Source organism: Gorilla gorilla, chromosome 7 (genome assembly GCF_029281585.2).
Source record: "Gorilla gorilla gorilla isolate KB3781 chromosome 7, NHGRI_mGorGor1-v2.1_pri, whole genome shotgun sequence".
NCBI lineage: Eukaryota > Metazoa > Chordata > Mammalia > Primates > Hominidae > Gorilla > Gorilla gorilla.
The window spans coordinates 50238379-50259388 of record NC_073231.2 but is presented as its reverse complement, the minus strand read 5'-3'; the positions used below and the strand labels follow the sequence as shown (position 1 = coordinate 50259388).

The 21010-nt window shown below is 39.3% G+C and overlaps 1 protein-coding gene across 11 annotated transcripts in view; it reads right to left on the bottom strand.

The window, feature by feature from the left end:
- The window catches only part of NCOA2 (nuclear receptor coactivator 2), a 295300-nt gene that overhangs the window by 23489 nt on the left and 250801 nt on the right, over positions 1-21010 (bottom strand). For 8 of the 11 annotated variants that reach the window (XM_031013759.3, XM_063709220.1, XM_031013760.2 and 5 more), the window contains 4 exons: positions 15228-15438; positions 11601-11807; positions 8125-8340; positions 5117-5246 (listed from right to left, as the gene is read on the bottom strand). In XM_031013759.3, coding sequence (XP_030869619.1) covers positions 5117-5246; positions 8125-8340; positions 11601-11807; positions 15228-15438 — 764 coding nt within the window. The remainder of the gene's footprint in view (positions 1-5116; positions 5247-8124; positions 8341-11600; positions 11808-15227; positions 15439-21010) is intronic. The other 3 variants (XM_031013761.3, XM_063709221.1, XM_055349624.2) reach the window with 1 other exon arrangement.

Genomic DNA, 21010 nt, shown 5'->3' with positions numbered 1-21010 from the left:
TAGAGGAGGGGTGTGTGTGTGTGTGTATGTGTGTAGTGATGCCATCATGGCTCACTGGGCTCAAGTGATCCTCTGGCCTCACCCTCCTGAGTAGCTAGGACTATAGGTGTGTGCCACCACAACTGGCTGCTACATTTTTTTTTTTTTTTTTTTGGTAAAGACAGGGTTTCATTATGTTGCCCAGGCTGGAGTGCAGTAGCTTTTCACAGGCTCAATCATTGCACACTACATCCTCGAACTCCTAGGCTAAAGGAATCCTTCTACCTCAGCCTCCTGAGTAGCTGGGACTACAGATTTGATGTGTACCACCACGCCTGGCTAATTTTTGTACATTTTTTGTAGAGACAGGGTCTTGCTACATTGCCCAGGCTGGTCTCGAACTCCTGGACTCAAGCAATCCTCCCACCTTGGCCTCCCAAGTGCTGGGATAACAGGCGTGAGCCACCACATCTAGCCTAGAGGAGGCTTTTAAAAAAGAGCTTCTGAGTTGCCTGAATACTAAAAGGGAAAATGGTATTTGTACTTTACCGAAAGTCTATTTTGTACTCTTAGAGTCACTACATGATGTTTTGGAGAAAATAAACGTTTACAGATTAAAAAACAAACAAAAAGTTTATAGATGAGCAAACTCATTCTTAAGCAAGTGAGAATAAACTTATCAAGAAATGAAGTTACCTATGAACACAGTTCAATATGCCATGTGGTTTTTAAATGCTCTAATATGCTATTTTGGCTTAGAATTCTGAAATACTGAAGTGCTAGCACTGAAACCAACAATTAATTTCAAATGGTCATAAAGGAATGCATTAATAACCTATTCTCTCCACTCACCTCTAGTAACTTGGAAATTGTCCAGCTGAGGGTCCCTTGAGGCCAGGCGTCACCTGCTTCCCCGACTTCCTCACTGCAGGAGCTCCTTGCATTTCTAAGGGACCCACCCAGACCCCTGAGAGGCAGGTGCTCTTCCCACTCCTGCCCCTTTCTGGTCACTACTGGGCTTCACAAAGTCACACATGCTGGGAGCTTGCTGGCTCCTTCCTCCTGCTGCTTCTCCACAGCCCACACTCTCCTAGAACTTTCTTTAAACCAAATGTGATCCGACTGCTCCACTACTGCTACACTTAGGGAGGGGGAGGAAGAAGCAGATGCAGAAAAGCAGTCAGGAGAGGGAGAAACCACTGGACTGTCTGCCATGATAGCAAAGAGAGAAGGAGATTCCTCAATGAGGAGGGGCCAACAAACATGGATATGGCAGGAGTTCCATGAAAGAGTTCAAGTCAGTCAAGAGTAATGTCAGCTATTTACCAAATTCTCCTAGGCAGCGACCTCATTCCCTAAAAATGCTAGTTAAGTTAGGCATTAAAGGATTTTCTTTACCTAGATTTTGTCATTTTCAACTTGTTTCTTTGGAAGCTGCATTCATATGCAACCCTCCCATCCCAGATGTATTCAGTGATGGCAGGTTCGTGTGAAATCTAATGCGTGCAGGCTGCACAAGCAGACTTCCCAGCCTCATATCTGACAGAAACCCACTGTCAGGAGGAGGCAGGCACTGTCTCGTGCCTTTGTAAGACCACTCCACCCTGACAGATCAGCAATACAGCCAAATGCTTAATAACAAACAACTAAAACAATCATTTGAATTTAAACAATTTCCTACATCATAAAATCACTTTTTGTTACATGCTTTTCTTTTTTAATTTAAAAAACCCCAAATAAATGCAGAGATTAAAAAGTTAAACAGTGCCTCCAGACCGTCCCACTTTGGTCAAGGCCCTCTTCAACACAAGTTGGGACTCTCGGGACACCTTCCCAACAACTTTCCTGCTTGCATGGTATCTCTAATTCTAATATGATGCTCTCAGGTTCCCATTCCCAAAGCACACTTTACTGAGCAAACAGGCCCTACTCAGAATTCTTATGTGGTTCTTCAGCTCTCCCAGGAAAATGCCCCTGGAATAGGGTGGTAGTGGTGGTGGGTAACGCCTAACCTTCCCAAACTTAATGTTCATGCCTTCCCTGTGAGCCCCAGCTACCACGGGCAGCTGATCTTTCTCCAAAAGATACTACACATACCACCAGAAAACCAAGACCTTGACATTTACCCCATCCTTCCCACGCTCTTCTCCAGCTGAGGGTCTACTTTCCATTGGGGTGCCACCCATCTCCTCATAGACCGCCCTGCTTTCTCCTCTCAGCATTAAACCACTTACTGTGCTATGCTGAATTGACACTAACAATTTACGTTAAAAACGCAACTTCACACCATGCTCACACGGGGCAAGCATTGCATCCTCTACCTCTCTTTGGCCCAGTGCTTGAACATAAACACAGTATAGGTGCAGTAAGTTTCTAGTGGATGAAAACAAAAGGTTCCTGATTTGGCTGAGCTACAACACATTAAAAACCACTTTTATATTCAGAAATACATACTGCCTTGTGGCTTGGTGTTATAAATTTGGGCATGAGTGATATCACTTCCCTTAGAGATGTCATAATATGCTTGCTTACAGAAAAAACACTGATCCAGACTCCCAATCCCAACTTTATAAATGGCCACTAACACAATGAAGAAATTATTTTCCTATGTTTTGGGCAATTACATATAGTTACAACCTAGATAGCATCTGACAGATAAATATAATATTAAGACGAGAATAGAATTCAGGGTAATAAAGGGAAAAACACACACAGGCCCCAGGCTGGTGCAAAATAATAACTAATAAACAAGCAGAGAGAGATCCATAATCAATGGAAATCCCATACCTTAAAGTCTACACGTTTATTTATGGACTAGTAAGTCATTAAGTATGGGACTAAGAAGGAGAATTAGGTCAAATTCTCAGCACTTGATTGAGAAACCATAACATTACCATTTCTTCACTTTTCAAAAGTATTTTCAAAATTCTGCAAAAAAGCAGCAGCTACTGAATGATGAGAAATAGTCAACAAAAGAAACCTTACTTAGAGATACATTTCAAACAGGGGAAAATCAAATTAAAATTGTGAACTTAGGCTGGGCGCGGTGGCTCACACCTATAATCCCAGCACTTTGGAAGGCTGAGGCAGGTGGATTACCTGAGGTCAGGAGTTCGAGACCAGCCTGGCCAACACGGCAAAAGCCTGTCTCTACTATAAATACAAAAATTAGCTGGGCACCTGTAATCCCAGCTACTCAGGAGGCTGAGGCAGGAGAATCACTTGAACCCAGGAGGTGGAGGTTGCAGTGAGCTGAGACCACACCACTGCACTCCAGCCTGGGCAACAAAGTGAGACTCTGTCTCAAAACAAAAAAACCAAACAAAAACCCACCAAATTGTGAACTGAATGCAAAAGGAAGTCTTTCATGAAAGACAGCTATTGTATTTCAAGAGAAAACCCCTTTAATAAAACCAACAGAAATCTTTAAAAAGTCATCTATAAATTTTTGGCTATATTATAAAGATCTCTTTTACATACCAGATGAATGAAGGAAAAAAAACCCCAAAAACCCATAATGGAACTAAAAGTGGAAATTAGCTATAAATACATGAATATGTGAATGTTACAGATTTAAGGGCTAAACTACTATCTTTTTGAAATGTATACATAAACTGATGCTGGATTCATAAAACGTTAAAAAACCTGGTTCCTAAATATTAACTGTGATGCTTATAAAGGGGATTTTTAAAAAGCACTGCTCTTATTTCAAAAGAGAGACATGGTTAGAACCTCTATTACCCATTACTTCTGATTTTCTATGACAGTAAGATTACCATAAAGCTGGTTGTAAGTTTCTTCCACACTGAATTATTTAAAATAAAAATGTGAGAGTGGCTAGAAAAACTGAAATAACTTTAAACGTAATGAAAATGTTTTGTCCACACAGTGCTTATGCAAAAAATCTAACTGATGGTAACAGAAACAACAACATGCTAGGGCAGTGCTGAGTCACAGACACTTGCACAGCAAACTTAACATGCTGACTCTTATTACTGGAGTTTCGCTCTTGTTGCCCAGGCTGGAGTGCAATGGTGCGGTCTCAGCTCACCACAACCTCTGCCTTCCGGGTTCAAGCGATTCTCCTGCCTCAGCCTCCCGAGTATCTGGGATTACAGGCATGCGCCACCACACCCGGCTAAGTTTTTTTGTATTTTTAGTAGAGACAGGGTTTCTCCACGTTGGTCAGGCTGGTCTCAAACTCCTGACCTCAGGTGATCTAACTGCCTCAACCTCCCAAAGTGCTAGGATTACAGGCGTGAGCCACCGCGTCTAGCTCCATTTTTGTTTTAAGAGAACTCTCCTCCTGTTTGGGCAACACTAAAAATCCTAATTTTGGGTCTAGTTCTTCCTAAAAACTAATCTTTGACATTTCATCCAAAAACAACTATCAGGTGGTGGATTTAATTATTATACATTTGTCCTGTGTTATATTCAAGTTTCCATGGAAATGGGTGGGTTTCTAACATATCAAATAAACGATCTAGAAATAGCCTACCATTCACTGATGTCATGAAATAAGAATCAAAGAACAAGATGGACTGTGAGAAACCACCACCTCCAAGTATGACAGCAGCTCCAAGTGCGACAGCAATGGCTATCTACCTGGGGCATGCTTCCCTGTCTACACAGTGTGCGCCTACCACTGCCCTTGGCAGCCAGTTTGGGACGAGCCACAACGCCTGCCTGAGGTTCTTCCTCTGTCACCCACTGCCTCAGTTCTACTCACAGCAATCCTTACTCTGGCCCTGTGATGTGCAGCTTTTACCAGCTGGACTGGCTTCCTGTCATCTCTGCCATCTGAAATGAGACCTTTTCTTCAAGATTCTGAAGGCTTCTCCAAGCATCCTGGTTGGATGATCTTCTGAAACATGGCTTATGATTTTTACACCACACACTACCTCAATATTACAGTTATCAGCATACATATTTTATTTTCCATTTAATTTGTAACTCCTTTAAAGGCATGTCCTAGGTCATACTGATTTCTGGATTCACCCCTCCTCTTCATGCACTGCGCAGTAGATAATATAGTACCAATAAATGAAAACTGGTCAGGCACCGACTACTTAAAAGGAAAAGATTAATTTCTGGACAGGTATAAAATAACTGGCTACCCTAGGTGCTCAGGACTCACCTGTTTTGGCTGGCAAAAGACGCCTGGTCTATAGGCAGGATGCTTTCAGGCCATGGGGCAGTCTGATTTGGAGGAGCTTGTTGTTGGCTATACTGAGGTCCCCCCATGTTCATCTCTAATTCAGATGGCCCTAGAAAGGGAGAAGAAAAAAATCTTACATCTTTAATCAAGGAAGCATTTATTTCTGCTATGTAATATAAAGTGAAATGTCTGGTTTATGAAAAAGGGAAAACACAGAAGCAGTAATAATTAACTAGGTGAATATAAGAAGATAAAATTCTGATTCTGAAATAGAAGTCAATAAATATGAAGGCCATTTCAGAGAATATCTAGACAAGCAGTTCTAAACCTTTAGCATTTAAGACTTTAAATACTCAAAAAAGTTTTTATTCATGTGCGTTATATCTGATATTTACTGTACTGGAAATTGAAATTGAGAAACAGAAAAACGTGTAGATTCATTTAAAAATCACAATAAATGAATTATATGTTAAAAGATTTTTTTCTAGATCCAAGTAAGTGGAAGAAATAAGATTTTTGACTGCAAAATTAAAAAAATTCTTTTATTGGCATCGTTTTACATTTCTGCAAATAGCTTTAATGCCTGGGTTAATGGAATAGAGTGAAATCCTCTGTTTTTGCATTTCATCTTCTGTGATATCACATAGCATGTAAAATTTCTGGAAAACTCTACCATAACGCTTGGGCGATAATAAGAGTGAAGAAGCCAACAGTGTTTTAGGATTAGTATGAAAATAGTTTTGGCTTTGCAGACTCTCTGACTGGGAATCAGGGTGCTGCACCATGTTTCTAGGAAGCATGTCGAGACTGCTGGCTCCTGAACGTCGACTAACTGTACTTCAGCTGGCTCCCCTACCAGAGAAAGAGCAGAGCAGAAAGGAGGCCAAGACAATCCACAAGCACTCTTTCTCCGAAGTTCTTCGAAAGGCTTTAAAGCCAATGGATGAGATGAGCTTTTAAAAATTATATTATCATCATTATCTGTAGACCTGTATTCCATTCCAAAAGATAATTTTCTGTTGAATTAATAGCTTTTGGAGTTTATTAAAAATCAGAGAAACTCAGCTATACAATAAAGCTTATAGAGCCGTATTTCCAGCTCAAGAGCCAGATGCTCTTCAGTGAAGACTGAGAATAAATTACATTTCTGGATATAAGGTACTCACTATTATGATTTTTAATCAATAAATATTTTTAAATTTCTCATTTAATTTTGCACAGAAATCAGTTTTTAGCATTTTTCGTGCTGTCAAATTATACAAATTTATGTTTGAGAATCACTCATTAAGTACATTCAATGTAGTAAGGCAATATAAATGCCATCTCTGAGAAACAATAAGCCAAAATATGCTGAACAATTAAATAGGTAAGAAAAGTAATGCCAAGTTAGGATGAAAATTCTACACTGTCTTGTCAAAACAACGCTGGCATCTTTTCTTTCTTTTTTTTTTTTTTTTTTTTGAGGAGGAGTCTCACTCTGTTGCCCAGGCTGGAATGCAGTGTTGCAGTCACAGCTCATTGCAACCTCTGTCTCCCGGGTTCAAGCGATTTCCCTACCGCAACCTCTTGAGTAGCTGGGATTACAGGTATGCGTCACCACCCCCGGCTAATTTTTGTATTTTTAGCAGAGACCGGGTTTCACCATGTTGGCCAGGCTGGTCTCAAACTCCTGACCCTCAGGTGATCTGCCTACCTCAGCCTCCCACAGTGCCTGGCATCTTTTTGTGAATTATTTAGCTCTTCCTCATTGTGCAATATCTAAGTATATGAAAAGAACATAAACATTAACTTATTGGAATTATGCTAATGTACAAGAGGAGGGCTAACATGTCAATGATAAAGGAAATAATCTCAAGTATGAGTTGTACAGACCATTAATTTTTAAAATATAACAGCTTTATTGAGAGATAATTCACAACATACAATTCACCTATTTAAAGTATACAATGAGTTTTAATATATTCAGAGTTGTACAACCATCACACCACAATCAACTTCAGAACACTTTCATTCCCCCAAAAAGAAACCCATTACTCATTAGGAGTCACTCCCTACTTCCTACCTGAGCCCCTCCCCACAACTCCTGGCCCTAGGTAACCACTACTTTACTTTCTGTCTCTACAGATTTGCTCATTCTGGACATTTCATATAAATGGTATCATATGATGTATCAGACCATCAATTTTAATAATATGTGAATTGTCTCCAAATAGAATTCTAGTAATCCTCACATTCTGTGAGATGTTCTGTAAGACCTTGCAACCTTCAGTGAGGGCCTGGGATAGTCTGATTTAGTAGTCTAGGTGGTGGCCCAGGAATCTGCATTTGAAGTTCCTGATATTGTTCTGATGATCACACAGCGTTAGAAACTACTGCTGTACCACCTAAGTTTTTTTTTTTTTTTTTTTTTTTTTGAGACAGAGTCTTGCTCTGTTGCCCAGGCTTGAGTGCAGTGGTGTCATCTTGGCTCAGTGCACCCTCCACCTCCCGGGTTCAAGTGATTCTCCTGCCTCAGCATCCTGAGTAGCTGGGGTTACAGGTGCCCATCACCACACCCAGCTAATTTTTGTAATTTTAGTAGAGATGGGGTTTCACTATGTTGGCCAGGCTGGTCTCGAACTCCTGACCTCAAGTGATCCTCCTGCCTCGGCCTCCCAAAGTGCTGGGATTACAAGCGTGAGCCACCGTGCCTGGCCTATTTCTTTATTAATAGTGTGACATTATAATTCATTTCTTCCCCAAAGTTGAAATTAGGTAATTTAGTAAAAATAAAACATCTCAAAGGTAGTTAGGTCTCTTATATGACTGGAGAACCTTTGAGATTCTAATTCCATACAGAGTTCCAGCAAAATCCCACTTATGGCAGCTTCATGGGAGGATTATCTAAAATGCCCATAAGAAGCATGTCTTGAAAGAACTTATGAAGCTGACTCTCTTTTCTAAGAGAGCATAAAAGTTAAAAGCAAACAGCACTAGAGCCACCTTACCTATATTCATGACCTGAGACTGAAGCGTCTGTCTTTGGCCAGGCTGGCTGCTGGGCCTCATGGGGATGCTGGCTGCTGGGTTCCGAATCATACCTCCTTGGACTGGCCGGTTCATGGCACTGGTAGTAGCAGCACAGGTGACTCTCACAGCCGAACTCTGTGGTGCCCATTCTCCAGATGGCATAGTAGGCCGAGAAGCACTGTTACCAATCATTCCTGCATGCAAGCCAAAGAAAACTGAGAGATGCAGTAACTGAAAATATATTTAGCATGTATGAACACCAGATGATCTTACCCTACAAAATAATCATTCTGTAATTCACACTTAGCCAATAGCTAATGTTCTCATTGGGCAGATGTGGGACCTTGGCTAAGAAATAAGAATTGGCAATCACTACATAGTTTTCATAACATGGACCTGCCACTCTTTATAGTTCAGAAAAGCTATTAAAATTGTTCCCATTTGTACTTAGAAACAGGTGCCGTGGCGTGTGGATAACCCCAACTTCCTTCCTCAGGAAGTGAATCACATTAGCTGATATACACGTCAATGCTTTACTTTCCAAAAGGGAGGTAGAGGCCAAGAGGAATAAGGTAAAAACTGATAATCAATACTCTCATTATAAACGATAATCATAGAAGATATCTTGAAGTCTATATGAGACTTTATCCTCAAGTCTCCTTCAGGGTATACTTCAAAACTGACCAAGAGTAGCCTCTAAGCAATGGAGAACTTATAGATCTTTCTGATATTTACTGTAGTTCTTCATAGCCAAGGCAAGGGAGTTCCTTGCCTTGTATCCACTGTATTCCTGACTATACAGACCTAGAATGGGTTAGGACAGATTTGTAAAAATCCCTTCCTTTTTGAGGTGTTAACAGCTATCTGACCACACATAAGAGCGTAACGCTGCTAAGCAGGACTGTGTTTGCTCTGTCCTGTCCTGGCCCCCAGGATGCTGATAATGGCCAAACATTTGCTAAGACTTGATATTCTAAAGGGAAAACTCTTCAAATGAGGTCTCTTCATTTTGAAGTGTTTAATGATGGATACATGAAGGTTCTGCTTTCAAATATACGGCTGCTTTCATTTTCTTTAATTACGATAAATAACTAAAAATGGGGTATATTTAACAAATGAACATGCATTGTGGGCGTTTCTTCACTTACGAAATGAGAATGTGCTGTGATGATTAAGGGTGAAAGGTAGTCAGTTAGATTTTAAAGTTAAGAGGCCAGGCGCGGTGGCTCACGTCTGTAATCCCAGCACTTAGGGAGGCTGAGGTGGGCAGATTGCTTGAGCCCAGGAATTCGAGGTCAGCCTGGGCAACATGGGGAAACCTCATCTCTATAAAAAATACAAAAATTAGCCGGGCGTGGTGGCAGACGCCTGTAGTCCCAATTACTCAGGAGGCTGAGGTGGGAGGATCACTTGAGCCTGGGAGGTTGAAGCTATGGTGAGCTGTGATTGAGCCACTGCACTCCAGCCTGGGTGACAGAGTAAGACTCTGTCTCAAAAATAAACTAAAATAAAAAGTTAGAAGGGTATTCTATTAACACATATTTTAAAAACCATTTTAGAATTAGATTCGAACTATAGAAAAATATTATGGGAAAAAGGGATTTTATTTTTTTAAAAATCTGTTATCTAAATAATACGACAAGATTATAGGAAGTCTAGAAAGCAAAAAAGAGAATGATCCATTTCAACAATATTACTGCAATGATAACTGGGAAAGTCCCTCTCAGTCTGTGTTTGTTTTTTTTTTTTTTTTTTTTTTTTTTTTTTTTTTTTTTTTTTTGAGATGGAGTCTCGCTCTGTTGCCCAGGCTGGAGTGCAGTGGTATGATCTCGGCTCACTACAACCTCCGCCTCCTGGGTTCAAGTGATTCTCCTGCCTCAGCCTCCTGAGTAGCCAGGATTACAGGTGCACGCCACCACGCCCATTTAATTTTTGTATTTTTAGTGGAGATGAGGTTTCACCATGTTGGTCAGGATGGTCTCGAATTCCTGACCTTGTCATCCACCCGCCTTGGCCTCCCAAAGTGCTGGGATTACAGGCATGAGCCACCACGCCTGGCCTAGTCTGTGTTTTTTTAAACAGCGTGAGGGTATTGTATGATCTTCACAGGCTGGACACCAGTGCTCTCTCGGCTGCTCGGATTTTAATACAGGCCTATTCTCAAATTCCTGCAGAAGATTCCTACAAGAACTCATATCTTCTTGTATTCTGCTGGTAAGCCTTAATAAATCATGGCTCCTTTTTCTCTTATAGAACTTTATATAAATCAATATTTTATTTATCTTAAATTTTAAATTAATCTTTGTTTACTGAATATTTAATGAAATGAATATGACTATATAATTAGTGAAGCAGTCAGTGCATGACATATATGGCAAGCACCCAATAAATATTTGCTGAAGGAAAAAGTTACCTTAATACAGCACAGTTCACAGTTGCCATGAATTCCTTATAAACAATAGAAAGTTAAAAATCTACTTCTTCCCCTTAAATTGAACTCTTATATTCAGTTAACTGTGTAAACAGCACTCAATGTGTGTATAGGGATACAGGCTTGGCTAAAAATAAAATACCAACAGTTAAAACACCTACCACTATAAGTTCTTCTTACAAGATTTCTTTCCATGCCTTTGTTTCCAGTGACTCATTGAGACAGAGGAAGAAAGCTATAAACTGTGAGCAGCTCTGCATTAGAAAACAACATCCTGCTATATCCATAATAAAAATATGTTACAGGGTACAGGATGTGGATGTGGTGGCAACAGCAATCAGTGCTACTGCAGTGACTTCCAATCTGAACTGGATATAAGCTTGGGAATATAATGGCCACTGAGACAGTGACTACTACCTAGGAAATGTGCCTAGGCAAATTGCCAGACACCTGCAATTATAGCAGGTCAACGTCCAAACCTGATCACAGGCAACTTCCTACATCTTCAAAAGGGAGCTGGGGACCAGATCTGAAAGCTATTAGGCCAGGCATATTACTGTTTAAAGTTCCTTATTTTTAATTAGTACTTTTTGGAATAAGAATTTTATCACCTAGAAGTATAAAAGGTTGGTTGAATTTTAAGCTCTTATTCTGAAATTCTCCAAACACAAATAATCAATCCGTAAGTTTTTGAGGTATCAGTAAATTATCCCTGGAGTAATTTTATATATACCCTGCAATGCCTAGAACAGTAACTGGGATAGAAGTGAAATAAGTCTCAGCTATAGGATTAATGGTTGGAAACCTCATAAAAGTAACAATCACAGAATTAAATGGTTAGCTCAACCAAAGGCTTTCCCACATGCCATTCTCACAGTGAAAATCCGTAGAATTTTCTCACTTTCAGATGTTATTTTCTAACATAAAAAGTTCACTTGAAAAATTCTACTAGTTTGATGTGGATAAATATGCCATTAAATTAAATAACCCACCAATAAAGTAACCGTGCATTTGACCCCTTACCTGTGCTACTGTTCCCTAAATTTCCTTGGTTTCCTATCATCCCTTGATTACCCATCATTCCTGGCTGAGGTATCACTGAGTAGGGACTACTGTTTCTGATTGGTGGGAAAGGTCCAGCACCAGTTGGGCTTTGCAGTGTGATGTCAAGTGGTAAATTCTGGTTTGGCAATAACCTGCCCAGTTGCCCTGGTCGTGGGTTATTAAAAGCTAAGGAGAAAACAAATGAAAATTGAAGGTTAATATAGGATAATGGAAAATAATATTAACAGTAGTGTTTAGGGACAATGTCTGTGAAATGACAAAGGTATGCATGTCAGGGACCAACTACCTAGATAAAAGACAAAATTACAGACAAAAAACACATGCAGCACCCCAAAGCATAGATGTGTGATCTAATCAACTGGTCTCTAATTCTTGATGATCTTGCAAAACAAAACAAACATATGTACATTATTTACCATATACCTTCCTCACCAATAATAATTTCATTCATTCATTCATTCATTCATTCATTCTCTCTCTCTTTTTTTATTCTGAGACAGAGTTTCGCTCTTGTTGCCCAAGCTAGAGTGCAATGGCACGATCTCGGCTCATTACAACCTCTGCCTCCGAGGTTCAAGAGATTCTCCTGCTTCAGCCTCCCAAGTAGCTGGGATTATAGGCGTGCGCTACCATGCCCGGCTAATTTTTTCTTTCTTTTTTTCTTTTTTTTTTTTTTTTTTTTTTTGAGATGGAGTCTCGCTCTGTCGCGAGGCTGGAGTGCAGTGGCCCGATCTCGGCTCACTGCAACCTCTGCCTCTAGGGTTCAAGCGATTCTCTTGCCTCAGCCTCCTGAGTAGCTGGGACTACAGCTGTGCCACCACGCCCAGCTAATTTTTGTATTTTTAGTAGAGACGGGGTTTCACCATGTTGGCCAGGATGGTCTCGATCTCTTGACCGTGTGACCCGCCTGCCTCGGCCTCCCAAAGTGCTGGGATTACAGGCCTGAGCCACTGTGCCCAGCCTTTTTTTTTTAATACAGGGTCTCACTCTGTTGTGCCAGCTGGAGTGTAGCAGCACAGTCGTAGTTAACTACAGCTTTTAACTCCTGGGCTTAAGAAGAGGTTAAGAGATCCTCTTGCCTCAGCTTTCTGAGTAGCTAGGACTACAGGTAAGTACCACCAGGTCTGGCTAATTTTAAAATTTTTTTGTAGAGACAGTGTCTCACTATATTGCCTAAGGTGGTCTCAAACTTCTTGCCTCAAGTGATCCTCCTGCCTTGGCCCCCAAAGTGCTGGGATTACAGGCATGAGCCACCGTGTCTGGCTCCCAATAGTAATTTCAAATATATAACTGTATTTGCTAATTAAACCAATATTTTTTTCACGTTATAATATTCAGACTTAGGAGTACTGCTTTCTCACAGCTATGAAGCTATTAACATCTCTTACATATACATACGTGGTTTGGATATTAGAACATCACCTCTTAACTGGGCTTTCCTAGGATTAGAATTAGATTAAAAGTGGTTACTCTCATTAGAAGTTAAAAATTTTCAGTGTGAACTCTGTTGCCTAAAGCAGTATTAAATTAAAGCTGTAGGACCCTGCTTACTTTTCAAAGTACAGCTTCTTTAAATTCTAGACATATTTGGATTTGATATGATTTTTATAGCTAGTTGACAAGAATTTATTGTGTACTAAGCACTAGACCAGCATCACACTGACAACCTATAATTTGTTAACACTATTAAATTTAATACTAAGATATTACAAATTATAGTAACTTATTACATAACATCAAGTACTTTTTTTTCCTGAATTATATAAACATAGTCTGAAATAGCACATTTAAAAGAAAAAGTTCTTAACCATCAATGATAGAAATAAAATATTTTAAAAAATTAGGGCTGAGAATGGAAATTATGTGCGTGCTTAATCATGACTTCCTCAGGTTTGGTTATCAGGTTGCCATCAATAATCTGAATACCACCAGGAGCTACAGAAAGAGGAGAAACCATAAATTCTACACAGTCCTTCATAACCTCCCCTAGGGCTAATGAGCATGGACTGTCTAGTGTGTCTGTTTTTTTTTTTTGAGACTGAGTTTCACTCTTGTTGTCCACGCTGGAGTGCAATGGCATGATCTCAGCTCACTGCAACCTCCACCTTCCGGGTTCAAGCAATTCTCCTGCCTCAGCCTCCCGAGTAGCTGGGATTACAGGTGCCCACCATCATGCCCAGCAAATTTTTTGTAGTAGAGATGGGGTTTCACCATGTTGGCCAGGCTGGTCTTGAACTCCTGACCTCAGGTGATCGACCTGCCTCAGCCTCCCCAAGTGCTGGGATTACAGGCACGTGCGACCGCGCCCAGCCTGTCTAGTGTGTTTCTTACCCAATTCTCAACTCTTTTGACTTCGTGATCTCCCATGATCCACAATTAACTCTCCATTGCCCAAGAAAGAGTGAGGTTTGAGAGGTCACATGCAAATCTTTCGTGTGTGTGTGTATGTGTGTGTGTGTGTTCTGAGATGGAGTCTCGCTCTGTCGCCCAGGCTGGAGTACAGCGGCGCAATCTCGGACCACTGCAACCTCCGCCTCCCGGGTTCAACCAATTCTCCTGCCTCAGCCTCCCGAGTAGCTGGGATTACAGGCGCCCACGACCACGCCCGGCCCAAACTCATCTTTCTTTTGTTTTTCCTACTTCAGAATGGTCAGAAATCACTTGAGAAAAGACCTAGCAATGAAAGATGTTCTATGATTTGACTGATGGTTGCCATTTTTGATCTGAGAACAAATGCCAGGTATTGGCTCAAATCGTATCTGAAAAGGAAAAATCACTGTTTTGCCAATTTAACGCTGAAGAGGTTATCTATCTTTCATAAATTATGGCCTTGCTACATAACAGATACTTTCTTCCATTCAAGACTATCAGACAACTTCAGGTATTAATCAAGTTTGTAAACTGAGTGTTCATAGTAAACAAGTTTATCCTAAGCTTACAAAACTTTAAAATGAAAAGATAAAAGATGTTTTTTCTAAACAGACAACTTAACTTAGAATACATTTAGAAACGTAAAGTTCCACGTCAAGTGATGTTTATATGAAGATTCTTGAGATAGGGCAAGATTTTTAATGTGTGTAGCCCTTTCATGCATAAATACTTTTAGTATAATATTTTATTATTATTTTTTTTAATTTATTTTTTGTTACTACCAGCTGAGCAGTTTGGGAGAGTAGAATATTTTTAAATAGTGTATTATCCCTAAAAAGTCAGCATAGCTCCCAAATGTTATATATTTCCGTATTTCATTGTCTATTAAACACATAAAATCCAGGATAAACTCCATGTCTGAAGGCAGTCACTGAAATGAAGGGAAATATGACAATCAGTTGAAGAACTTCATCAATGTAGGTCAGTCTCCCTGTCCAGTGCCGATTAAATTAACCCACAAGAGGATGTGAGAGAACCATGCTCAGGAGGATCCATTTTGAATACTGTTTCAAAAGACCAGGACAGTAGATGGTGCTATTTGATCACAAAAACCTTAAAGTGACTAAGCTGGTTGCATCAGACTTCAATAATCCGTGTTTCTGATAGTGATTATATGGAAATTTCTTGGCATAACCAGCCATTTCTCATACTCACTGCTCTGTGAAATTCGCAGTGCTGTTTTCTGGGCTCCAACAGGTGTGACAGGGCTGTTTTCAGCTGTGAGTTGCATGAGGTCATTGATGATGGCTTGCTTGTCAACTGATCCAGCAGGGGCGCCTGGCCTCGTGTCTGGGAAAAGCTGTGGTAATTGACTATTCTGCAAATCATCCAAAATCTCCTCCAAGTTGTCCAGCTCACTGCCAGGCTGTAGTTGACAAACAGAAGAGTTTATCCAGTCTACTCTAAGAGTAGACACCACAAGCCCATTTGCAATCATTGACCTAACTGCCATAAGGCACCACAGCCAAATAAAATAGGTAGATTCCTGCATACCACAGGCCTAACAGATAATTGATCATCTTTTAAAAAATTAGGTTAACAAAGGACAAGTAATTTAATCTCTTGGTCCTCAATTTCCTCATCTATAAAAAGAGATGGCTGAATTAGAAAGAAAGCTCTCTTCCAGCATTGTGATTTACTGGCAATTTATAAATTCTCCTTTATTTTATGCTTATCATTCAATTAATTATAAGAATGTATATTTCCAATTAATTATGAATAGACTATGACTTTGGTCCAGGTCTAGGTTTTATCGTCAAAACTCCCTAAGAAATAACAACAACAAAAAACTGGCATATAATGTAATCCAAATTTGCACCCAATCAGTATTTAACAAACAGTCATTTCCCTTCAGGATTTTTTTTTTTTAATCTTTAAAAGAACACAGGGGTGGGGAGAGAGAAGCAAAATAAGCTTGAAGTATCCATGAACTAAGCACTGCCTTTTCAATTTGAGTAGTCCTTTTTTTCTGCTTGGACTTTCAATTTTGAATGACAATGGCTTTCCCAGTCTTTTGCCAGCTTAGGTAACAAAGGTAGGGAAGCAGGATAAAAACTGGTTGCCCCCCAAAAATAGCACTATTAACCTAATTATACGGAAGCTATAAAAATGTTTTGTTTTGTTTTGTTTTCTGAGAAAGGGTCTTGCTCTGTCACCCAGACTGGCGAGCAGTAGCGCAAACACTCATCCCTGAAGTCTTGATCTCCTGGGCTCAAGTGTTCCTGCCACCTGAGCCTCCTCAGTAGCTGGGACCACAGGCATGCACCACCACCACCATGTCTGGCTAATTTTTTGATTTTTTTTTTTTTTTTTAGAGACGGGGGTCTCATTTTGTTGCCCAGGCTGGTCTCTGAGCTCAAGCAATCGTCCTGCCTCAGCTTCCCAAAGTGCTGGGATTACAGGAGAGAGCCACCGTGCCTGTCTACAGAAGCCATAAAAACTGTTTTTAAGTTTTCTCTTCCATTAAAAAAAAAAAAACAAAATTCAAGCATTAACATAAGCTAAGTATCACCACTATTTCACACTTAGCACTTTTCTGCTAGGAAGCTAAACTGGAATTTATTCTAGATTTTACAGATATTCTTTTAAATATAACCTATGTGCCAGATATTTAAAATCAGACAGTGCATGCTAGGATTGCTTTCTAGTGCAGAAAGTAGTACGAACGATTTTCTTGATGTGTAAGTGGAAAACGTAAGTTAGTTTCCTCAGTCATTGGACTTTGAATCCTTGACCACAACTATTCCTTTCATCTACACTGGCAAATCAAATGAAATACATGGCGTACGTCTAATAATGAGTTACACTGAAAGCAGGATGGCTTACATTTTTATCCTACATACAATTCCTCCCCATGCAGAGGTTGGATATGCTAAGATTTTTGCAACTTACAGCAAATTTAACATCCATATGAGATGTTTTTTGATTGGAAACATTTCTCAAGTTAAGAAGAATAGAATGAAGTGAGATTTTATTTGATTCTTCTCAGAGACAACTAGCTTAGCAATGATTGGGAGATCCATTTTCCTAACGCATTGTTAGAGCAATTACAAGACCATTTTTTAGCTAGTTTAGCCACTCAATTGTAACAAAAGAGGGAGGTATCTAATACAGGAGAGTTAGTTATGAATTAAGAGCTGGGTTCCAAAGTTAGCATCCTAAAGTACCAATAGTCACAGACAGGTCAAATTATCCTTAAAGCTCTGTAGGAAGGCACCGCACTGACTATCTCCTCCAAGAGCAACAGTCTTTCCTCCAGAGTGGCAGCAAATTACTATTTCTTTGGCTGAGTCCTAAGTGAAGTAGTTTATGTAGGGGCCATACTGCATTTAAAAAGCCCATAGGTACATGTTCACACTATTAGAGCCACAAGGGAACCAAAACCCAGCAAAGTCATGTCACCCACCTCATGATCACTCCACTACGGCAGGTATTCATTGAGTTCAATGATGGGCAAAACTGCTCATACTACTGAAATAACCATTTAATAACCATCTGTTCTTCCAGGAACATAAAACTGACTTTATGTACTTAAAATACATATGTAAAGTTGACTCCACTGTAATCCTCTTTATCATGTTTTGCTGAATGCATAAGGTATAAACTGTTATTCTCAGTATAAACATAGATTGCCCTCCAAGGACAGCGCCTAGAACTAAGTAATGGGCACTGAGTCAACATGATGATTTCTTTTAATCATATTAACACATACTTTTAAAAATCTTCCCCAAATCAGTAATTTTTTCATACGAATTCCTATAATTTCCATTACTTTTTCAGAAAATGTTTCATAAAAATGTGTGGTAAATTTCCTTATACTTGTCATGAAGATAGATCAGAAAAAGCCTCTAATAAACTGAGAAGGTTATATCTGTTCTATGAAAACCAGTTTCCCTACTACAATGTTGTCCTGTGTTGAGCATTTTTAAAAGGCAGAAGCTCCATGTGTTGGGGTGAGGGAGGTGGGCTACAATAAGTGATGAGTTGCCTCTTGAGAAAGCTCTGCAGATTACTTTTAAGAGAAATACCCAAAATAAATAGGTCCATGTAAACAATAAAAGTAAAGTATGTTATTTCTCAATGGATACATTTATATTTGCTTCCAATCCCAGACATATGTAAAAGGAACTTTTGACAATATATATTAAGAACAGTCTAGACTCACACTTTTCCTTTTTTTTTTTTTGGAGACAAGGTCTCACTCTGTCACCCAGGCTGGAGTGCAGTGGTGTAATCTAGGCTCACTGCAACCTCCGCCTCCCAGGTTCAAGCAATTCTCCTGCCTCAGCCCCCCCAACAGCTGGAACTACAGGTGTGCACAACCACACCTGGCTCATTTTCGTATTTTTAGTAGAAATGGGGTTTCACCATGTTGGCTAGGCTGGTCTTGAACTCCCAACCTCAGATGATCTGCCTGCCTTGGCTTCCCAAAGTGCTGGGATTACAGGTGTGAGCCATCGCGCCCGGCCTAAATACATTTTTCTTAAGAAAGCCATTCAGGATCTTCTTAGTATCAAAAGGAACTAGTTCTATGAAGGCTTATAACTATGAACACTATTTGAATTCATTCAAGCTTAGCATCTGAAAAATGCACTATGAAGTTTTCCCAACTAGAGATAATATTGCTTTGCCTGTGTTTATTCCTTGTCAATTTATGGAGTACACATTTAACATTAATTGTCGTAAGTTCACTTTACATGTTCTTCTTCAAGGAGATAAAGTTCAGAATATCTATACCCCTCAGGTTAACAGTAACATTTGATGACTACAGAATTTTTTTTTTTTTTCTGTATTCATGTAAGTTTTGGAAGGAATAAATTTGATAACATTAAGTTTCTGTTAAAAAATTTTCTCCCCTCAATTTTTGTAGGCTTTAATTCTCATCAAAAGTTCTTCTAGTCTCTATCCACTTTGTTAGGCACAATTTCTTTACAAGACAAAAAGATTAATGCCTTCCTTTAAAATGCTTTGCCAAGATACTTCAAAGTTTTGCTTAGGCATCTATTTGAATGCTCAAATTAGCCACATCAATTTGAGTTGTTAGTTTAAACTATTTCAGGCAGAAAATGAGTCAGAAAGATTTTTATAAAAGTTCTACAAAATGAAAATCAGACTTGATTTCTTTAATTTTTCATTTTTCTGGTTTTAGGATTTTTTCATGTCAAATCAACTTGTTCTCTGCAGGAAATATAAAAAGCACAAGCATTTAAACAACATCAGTATTCTAATAAATTACAGAGCATCTTTTCAAAATATTTTAAATAAAAAGTATAATTTTACCATATTTGCCTAACACAAAGTTGTTAAGAAATGGTAATACAATTCTACCACATCTGGAGAGAAATTTTCAGGACACTATCAGTTTAAAATATGGTTTGCCTTTCTAATGGAGTCAAATACCAAGAAGAAATTCTTTTTAGACTATTTCCAAACCCTTATCATACGTGTCTCAGCAGCATTAGAAAGGACCCAGTAGTATCGTTTGGTTAAGTATCAACCATATTCCACTGTGTAAATAAGCATGTAACTTAAAAGTCTGTAAACATATTGGAAATTTTTCTGTTACTGTTTCCTGCTCGTTAGGAAATGCTGTAGAAACAAATGTTTAACCACTCTGCTCGGTAAAAAATGCTATTTTGGGTATAATAGCACCATCGAAGTACTTCCTGTCATTAATAAGTTAGTAATAGGTTAAACACACACTCAGTCAATGGCTCTTTTCTCAATCAAAATAACAAGACAGTTAACTGTGCAATCCAGACTCATTAATAGTTTGTTTTATCTCACTAAATAACTTATTATATTCCCTTGAAATGAAAGAAAAGTCTTCAATAAGTTTGTACAGCAATCAATAGGAGATACAATTAACCTGTATTTGGAAACAGTGAAGGTGAGCAAGAGGTGAAAGAATCATTGTTTTCTTCTTAAAGTAAGTCATTCTAACTTGGATCTAAATATAGGTAATGCACACTTCCTGTGGTAACTTTTCAAGCTGCAATGTTTTTGATGTTAAAATTGCTCTAAAGCAGTACTTCTGGTGGAGTTTTACATGAGTAAAGGGAGGACGAGACCAGAGACTGGATTTCATTAAGAAAAATATACTTACTGTATGTGCCTCTGTGTGTGTGCACATGCATGTGTGCCTGTGTACACTGCTTTTTGATTCGCCCCAAAAAACAGATCTGTGCTGATTACACTCTGGACTTTATGTTTCCTAGGTGAGACAATTTTTATCAGAAAAACATTTCTCCTAAATAAATAACCTGAAACTGCAAGTGACTCAAGGACTTTTTTAAAAACTCCTCTTTTGTCAGTTTCTTGTCTGAAGTTAGTGCAATCACATAAATAAATACAGAAATAGCAAAGAGTGGCCCCTTTCCTTGACCCTCTAAGTCCCTAGGGCCTCAGATCAGGCCTAGGATAGAAATAAATTGTTTACACAGGGAAGGCCTGGCCACATTAGACACTAAGCTAGGGGAGACCATCTTGCCCTCCAGCATGTGTCAAGAGACCGGAGTGCCATTGTCTGTGCCTGCCACTCTGGATTGCCACTAGCTGTGTAGATTCTAATCTAGTACACCTCAAAAGATTAAAACACTTACAGGTGTTAATATGGTTTTACATTTCACTTTATTCAAGACATTGCTATTAATTTTCTGCTGAGACACCAGTTTCCCCATTTAATGATTTCACAGTGTTACGGAATAGCTGCTAATAGAACCTTGCACTAATATCTAAGTTTAAGGATTAATCACCCAAGTTGTTTATGTAATTTGGCTCCGCTTCCCTTGTGAAGGACATGAAGGTTTGAAAAATTGTATCTGACCTTTAGGAATGGTAGCAGCTGTCGAGACATCAAAGTGAAAGAAATAAGGAAGCCAAGTGCTTAGAAGCCTAGATGGAGCCCAGCTAGAAGAGCAAGTGTGGCCTTGGCTTCC